We start from the raw sequence: 7,599 nt of genomic DNA, 5'->3' as shown, positions 1-7,599 counted from the left end.
AGGGAAACACATAGTCTGGCTATACTAAAAGTGCGGCTAATGAGTGTAAACCTACTATAGAGACAATTATTCCCTCCAGCCATGGTGGTATTTAACATTTTACATTGCCATTTAACAGACTGATTCCCTGATCCCCCCAAATAAGCTGTGTGTTTTGTCTAAACACATGCAATGTAAAACTACTGCAAATAGGATTAGTAAAGCAAATCTGGTGCAAAACATTAAAGAACACTGGAGCCACTGCAAGAATAGCTACAGTACTGCTCTGGTAGTGGCTTTAAGTGTGGAGAGGTTCTGATTCCCTTCTGGGTGAATGTGATCACAGCTATGCACTTACATGACTCGGTTTTATAGGAGGCTTTAATTTTCTTTTCTCCACATTTGACCAATCGAGAGTGGAAAAAAATGGATGATCCCGGATGTTGCCATTCACCCCAAGGCGTTGGTCGGCATTCTTCTTCAAGAGCTAAAGCAAATAATGAACATTTATTTAATAATATATTGCACATATTTTTCTACCATTCATTCAGTAAAACATTTCCATATAAAATTCTATAATTGTTCCTAGGTTATGCCTTGTGACCTTGGTTGGTATCCAGAATAACATCAAGTACCAGAAGAGCTCTGCACATAAGGGCCTGGCAGATAAAACCTGGTAAAAACCAGCAGAGATCTAATGCCACTAGCTCTCCTTATAATGGTGCTTAAGGCTACTCAGCAGACTAAACCTTTCATTCTTGCCTTACGTCATCACTTACTACTGAATTTTGCTCTCACACCATCCCCTCACTCATGAATGCCTATCATAGAGTGACCTTCTTCTAGAGACTTTTCACCCCAGGCTGTAAATGCACTTTTTTTCCTTCCACACTTAATACCACACTAGCTAGAAGCTATACCAGTGAGGGTCATCTGACTAATGGAAACAATTTTATTATTCCTACAACAGGCCACACATTGATGCTTCCTATGCCAACGTTCCTCCATAACAAATAAACTAATTACCTTTAAACCCATTCTGCTATATCAAAAACAAAAAGCATTTTTAGACCTTTATATTAAAGGGGCTGTTCATCTTTGAGTTAACTTTTAGTATGATGTAGAGATTGATATTCTGAGACAATTTGCAATTGGTTTTCATTTTTTATTTGTGGTTTTTGAGATATTTGGCTTTTTATTCAGCAGCTCTCCAGAAATTTCAGCCGTCTGGTTGCTAGGGTCCAAATTATCTTAGCAACAATGATTTGAACAAGAAACTGGAATATGAATAGGAGGGGACTTGGATAGAAAGATGAATAATACTAAGTAGCAATAACAATACAAAAATAATGAAGACCACTTGAAAAGTTACTTCAAATTAGCTATTCTATAACATACTGAAGGTTAACTTAAAGGTGAAGCATCCCTTTAGCATCCCTTTAATAGTAGAGTTTACTTTCTTTTCTGTTAATTTATTTTTATAAAAAGTGAAAACTCAATAAAAAAAAATGTTAAAAAAATAGTAGCATTTACTAAATGTTTATTCTGATTTTACTTACCTGTTTTATGAGGTCACGCAGTTTGGTAGAAAGGGAGTCTGGATATTCAGGCTCTCTGTTGATAATGCTTTCTACCTGTTGTTTCAAGTTGCCCTTCGGTGAGAATGGTAACCTATTGGTGGCCATTTCGTACAAGATGACTCCTAAAGACCACCAGTCAGCTCCAGCGTCGTATTGCTCCTCTAATAAAACCTTGACAACAAATAACAGATTAGTTACCAAAAGTTCTCTTACTGAGAACCCTGATTACCATATAAGATTGCAGAATGGACAAACTGATGCTTGAATGAAGGTCAATAAAGTTAAAGTAGATACTGTATATAAATGTAATTACCCAGGATGGGCTGAAGGATTAGCTGGCTTTGGCAGTCCAATAAGCTCAGAGTGGGCCAAGTGGTAGAGCAACACATCAGCGTCACTTAAAATAATAAGAAATATTGTGTAAATGTACAGGAACTGAGATTCTCACCTGTGGTGCCGTGTATCCTGGTGTTCCGTAATAGTCGCACCGTGTTTTTGCTCCATACATACCGGTGCAGACAAGGCCAAAATCACCGATCTTCACATGGCCCTGTTCATCCAGCAATATGTTCTCTGGTTTGAGGTCACTGTAAGACACACATGGTACAGTTTATATTAGAATGATGTCCAGAAACACATTATAAATAGTGAAGGACTTGGGAGAGAATTTAGATTTTACTTACCGATGAACGATCCCATTCTCGTGCAGGAACTGTATACCCACCACTAGTTCTGAAGCATAAAACCTTTTAGAAAAAAGAAAACGCAAATTACTTTGTAGTCCCGTCTCATACCATTTAATATATGCTTGAGCAGTGTTTCTGTGTTGTACTCCAGTCTCTAGTAGCATGCAGGGCCGCCTTCAGAAATCACAGGGCCCTGTACGGCAACATTTTCTGGGCCCCATGGTCCCCGCCCACCCTCAAGCCCCACCCCATATCTCGACCACCCCACAGTCAAAAGGCAACACAGATATCAGAGCTAAATCATTAAAAACCCCTAAGCTATAAAAAGCCATTGGTGGCCAGCCCCCCCCCATGTTATAAAAAGCCATTCGTGATCAGGGCCCACCCTGCAAGTAAAAAATAAAAATTGATCGCCTGGCCCCCCCACCCACAAGTTATAAAAAGCCATTAGTGATCATGGGCCCCCGGCAAGTAAAAAAAAATTGATGGCCTGTCCCCCCATCAAGTTATAAAAAGCCATTGGTGGCCTCCTTTAAGTTAGAAAAAAAGCTTTGTAGCCTGGGCCCCCCTTAGACATAAAACCCTGTGGGCACGGGACAACTATCCCCCCTGTGTCCCCCTGATGGCGGCCCTGCTAGCATGTTACTTATAGTGTTATGTGACTGGTAGATATCCATTGTATTTTAGGTACTTCTGTCTCAAGGAGCTTGCTACTTACAACACTTGCTTGTTATTCAGACGTCCTTGGTCCTGGATGATGTTCTCCAGTGTTCCGCCACTGACGTACTCCAGGGCTAGCAGAATTAGTGACTGGTTATAAAAACAGAAAGGAGAAGGTGAAGCATAGAAATGGATAGGACAAAATAGGAACATGATCATTTTAATCATTTAATACAAAAACATACAACAGCATAATAATTACAACAAACTAAGATAACTCCAGGTTAGACAGAACACAATACACTAATATTAATAGCAGTATTGGTTCCACAACTCATTCTCAGCATTCTAGATTATAATAATGGGCAGGGGTTCAAAGTTGGGGTCTCCCTGGAATTTTATTTTCTGGGCCTCTGCACATAAATCCAGCCACACATACTCATGGGTCACCTGTGACCCCCCAACAAACATACTCATGGGTCACCCATTACCTCCCACCACACATACTCATGGGTCACTTGGGAGCCCCCTGCCACACATACTACAGAGGAAGCCAACTCCCACTGAGCCCCTTATACCCATGGCCACTGATACTGGGATAGGGTCCTGCTATACTTTCTTAGCTGAATGAAACTACAGAGAAGGGTGCACGTATATGTGTTTTTTTTGCATATAGTAGAGACCTCAGGATAGGCTGCTATATATATATAGGTCTCTACAACTGTAGTAGCTTCACATTCACTAACAAGGTGGCAAGGCTTTGTGTAAATACAAATATGCCATATGAAATACTTTTATTATCAGCATAATATGTGCAAAAAGCACACAGACCCTAGCAGAGCTCACTACCCTGTACCTTAGTTTGGAATGTTGCCATTGCCCCGCATAGAAATGGGCATCTGCTAGCAGTCTGGAGAACCGATGCCTCTCGTCTGACATATTTGAAATCTTCCTCCCGCTGCTTCTCGATGATCTTGATTGCAGTTAGTTGGTTCTTGATTTTATATGATGCCAACACCACCTGGGAAAGAAGAACGTAAACAGTGTCAGACTGGGACACCAGAAACCCTTAGAACAGGGGCCCACCCAAAAACCTTTCGACCAGGGGCCCACTCTTAGTATTAATTTCTTCCTTTCCTTACTCAACCTCTATTCTTCTATTCTCTTTTCTTTACATACTATTACTTATTATTGCATCTATTTAGCCTCTTTTTTCCCATAGAAATAGGGAAATGGCCATGAAATAAGCCAAATGTTTATAAGCAGGAGGGCCCACTGACACCTTGGCCCACCGGGAGTTTTCCTGGTATCCCGGTGGGCCAGTCCGACACTGAGCGTAAAGGAATTAAATATTACTATGTCTCTTATATGGACATTAGTGACTGTAGCTCCACTCATATTGGCAATTCAATAAAGGATGAGCCATGAAATATTCAGTATTTTCATTTTATCCTAATAGCCCCATATTTTTGTACTGGCAATAATGTGACAGGATAGGATACAGCAACATGATACAGACAGTTTTTTAAAAATTGTTGGGCTTTTTTAATATAAATGTATTTACTAGTGATGGGCGGTAAAAATTCGCCGGCGTCAAAAAAAATTTTTCCGAAAAATGGACGCCGGCGTCAAAAACGGGCGCCGGCGTCAAAAACGGGCGCCGGCGTCGGAAAACGGGCGCCGGCGTCAATAACGGGCGCCGGCGTCAAAAACGAGACGCCGGCGGCGTTTCGCGAATTTTTCGCCGTTTCGCGAATTTCGCGCGAAATTCGCAAATTTTTCGGCGAAGCGAAACGGCGCAAATTCGCCCATCACTAGTATTTACCCTTTAAAAGGTAAATTGAAAAGTCATGTGTGTGCCTGCCTGGGACTGACCATCCTAGGAATGAAGATTGGGGTGTCCTTTAGATAAGGGAAAATATTGTCTACAGCAAATATAGCACATGTACTTCCACTGATCAGAGAAGAGTTTACATGTTACATTTACTTGCTTAATTCTCTTGTGATTTCTGTCTCCTTTTGGTTTCATTCCAGATCATTACAATAGATTTTCCCATAGAAGCTCATCACTCACCTTGCCAAAGTTGCCTTCTCCTAGTTCTTTAATAAGGCTGTAATTTTTAATATCGAGGTACTGCGATGTTTTGGCGTCCTCTCTAACGTTCTCTTTTCCTCCTAGGGGATTTGTAAAAAAGACAATGTAACTCAATTCATCCAATAAAGATACATAGAATGTTATGCTAAATAATTATGATGTCCTTATTTTTAAGGTGCAGTCTTCATGTCCCATGATTAATACATATCAAGGGTCCCTATTACAGTGGTATATTCCCAAATCAGCCACCAGGTACAGCATGGGGTCAAGTTGAAAAAAAACTATAATTTTATAGTAGGCCCCCAGGGAAACAAAACATTATTTAAAGACCATTTAATTGTAAATTGCAGTTACCGGGGTCATTTATAAAGAATGGGCACATTTGCACCTGGGCAGTAACCCATGGCAACCAATCAGATGATTGCTTTCACTGTTCAACCTACAGCTGGATGAAAAAAAGCTAATCACTGATTGGTTCCTAAGGGTTACTGTCCAGGTGCAAATTTACCCTTTATAAATGACCCCCACTGTGAGCTATCTATCCATTGATGCAGTGATCTTAATGACATGTCTAGGGTTAAAGGGGTGGTTTACCTTTGAGTTAACTTTTAGTATGTTATATAATGATCAATTCTAAGCAACTTTTCAATTGGTCTTCAGTATTTATTTTTATTGTTTTGTAATTATTTTCCTTCTTCTTCTGACACTTTCCAGCTTTCAAATGGGGGTCACTGACCCCATCTAAAAATAAAATGCTCTGTATAGCTACACATTTATTGTTACTGCTACTTCTGATTACTCGTCTTCAGGCCCTCCTATTCATATTCCTGTCTCATTCTAATCAATGCATGGTTGCTATGTTATATTGAACCCTGGCAACCAGTTTGCAGAAATTGCAAACTGCAGAGCTGTTAAATAAAAAGTTACATAACAAAACCCACAAATAATAAAAGATAAAAAACAATTACAAATTGTCTCAGAATATCACTTTCTACATCATACTAAAGGTTAACTCAAAGGTGACCAACCCCTTTAGTGGAGTGCTCATTGGCCATTTCAAGTAAGGGCTCGGGTTAAAATGTACCATATGAATGACAACTGAATGACTGGGTGTGTGAGGAGCATTTTTTTGAGTTGAACAAGTCCAACATCAATATCTTTCACATTTTTTTCTCCTTACCAGCTGGGCTCTGCTCTGGACTTCTTGATCTTTTCCTTCGTAGGGGATATTGCTTTCGATCTCCATCTCTGCAAATTTGTTTATTCTTCTTTTCTCCTGCTAAAAAAAAAAATGTTACTTTGTGGCTCTTAAATCACTAATTTAATCAGGGACTCATTTATCACTTTTGCCCATGTAATGCACATGATATGGCTGTTTTATGTGCAACATAGGTGCTAAATTCTACTGGTACAGTTACCGATAGCAACCAATAAAATAATTGAATTCATTTTTGACTTGTCGTATCCAGCTCACAGCTTATTGTGGACCAGGCTTGGACTGCCAGTGCCCTCAGGCCCGGATTTGTGGAGAGGCCACCAAGGCCCGGGCCTAGGGCAGCAGGATTTTAGGGGGCGGCATGCTGCCCAACCACACCCACATTGGGTCAGAAACACTGGGGATGAGCAGGAGATATGATAGTTTTTTAAATCTCCCGTGCGCCAATTCCTATTGCTCCTGTCCTGATGATGAAAACATCAGCAAATAAATGGGAGTGGATGTGGGCAATGAACGAAACCGGGCCTAGAGGTGCCTCCTATGTAAATCCAGCCCTGAAATCTCTATTTCACAGCTCCCTGATCATCAGTGGAAGAAGGAAATCAATCAAAGATGGCCGTCTGTTCCACTGTGGAATACACGGACATCTTTAGAAGTTTCAGCTAGACAGGGAAGGCAAAGAGAGATAAGTAGCATTGGGAAAAGAAGAGAAGTTTGCGGTATTCTGTTTGGGTGAGGTAATCTATGCATTGATGCAATGATCTTACTGGAAAATATATCGGAAAGATGCTTTCAATTACTGAGCCTGTGGGGATCTGTTTTTGGGCTGAGCACCCCTTTAAGTCCTACATCAATATCTTTCAAGTTTTGTTCTCCTTACCAGCTGGGTTCTCCTCCGGACTTCTTGATCTTTTACTTCTCCGTGGATATTGCTTGAGACGTTCTAGGCAAATCCTTAAACTCTTCAGTTTTATCTTTTCTCCTGCTAAAAGAATAAAAATCACTTAAACAATAGCGGGGGGTGCTGGGAACGTACCTGTTAAAGTATCTTCTGCCTACCCCTAGTGCTTGTTCATTGCCCACTATTACTCTTGCCTCCCTCCCATCTGTCACTTTCCCTTCCCCTCTGTCACTTTCCCCTCTCCTTTGTCGCTCTCCCCTCTCATCTGTCACTCTCCCCTCCTTATGTCACTCCCCACTCCCTTGCCTCTGTTGCTCTCCCCTCAGGGGGGGAGCCGGGGAGCTGGCCTGGTTGCCTAGGGCACATGGACGGCTTGGCCTGGCCCTGGACTCATTTATCGGCAATGTGCAAAAAATGTGTGCAAAAAGCACTCGTTATTTAAGGTGCAGATTTTTCAACGGGTCAAACTGAAAATTCAAAAA

At 41.0% G+C, this 7,599-nt stretch overlaps 1 protein-coding gene and 1 long non-coding RNA gene across 2 annotated transcripts; both read right to left on the bottom strand.

The window, feature by feature from the left end:
• Nucleotides 1-1,454: 1,454 nt before the first annotated feature.
• On the bottom strand, nt 1,455-3,124 carry LOC121394479 (cAMP-dependent protein kinase catalytic subunit gamma-like). The gene is made up of 4 exons (XM_041565635.1): nt 2,964-3,124; nt 2,243-2,305; nt 2,008-2,146; nt 1,455-1,730 (listed from the first exon to the last, which is right to left on the bottom strand). The coding sequence occupies exons 1-4, from the start codon at nt 3,122-3,124 to the stop codon at nt 1,512-1,514; spliced, it is 582 nt and encodes a 193-aa protein (XP_041421569.1). The 3' UTR covers nt 1,455-1,511.
• A 643-nt stretch (nt 3,125-3,767) lies between these two features.
• On the bottom strand, nt 3,768-7,196 carry LOC121394876. The gene is made up of 4 exons (XR_005962058.1): nt 7,097-7,196; nt 6,181-6,279; nt 4,980-5,080; nt 3,768-3,926 (listed from the first exon to the last, which is right to left on the bottom strand). It is a non-coding gene; the product is annotated as an uncharacterized LOC121394876 (long non-coding RNA).
• Between the last annotated feature and the right edge of the window lie 403 nt (nt 7,197-7,599).

Source organism: Xenopus laevis, chromosome 6L (assembly GCF_017654675.1).
Source record: "Xenopus laevis strain J_2021 chromosome 6L, Xenopus_laevis_v10.1, whole genome shotgun sequence".
Taxonomy (NCBI): domain Eukaryota; kingdom Metazoa; phylum Chordata; class Amphibia; order Anura; family Pipidae; genus Xenopus; species Xenopus laevis.
This window is presented reverse-complemented; position numbering and strand designations above follow the sequence as displayed.

Coding starts and splice junctions, on each gene's coding strand:
- LOC121394479 (XM_041565635.1), bottom strand. CDS start 3,124: ATGATCATGTTCCTATTTTGTCCTATCCATTTCTATGCTTCACCTTCT. Junction 2,306..2,963: donor CTGAATAACAAGCAAGTGTT/GTAAGTAGCAAG, acceptor TTTTTCTAAAAG/GTTTTATGCTTCAGAACTAG. Junction 1,731..2,007: donor CAGGATACACGGCACCACAG/GTGAGAATCTCA, acceptor TTTGTTGTCAAG/GTTTTATTAGAGGAGCAATA.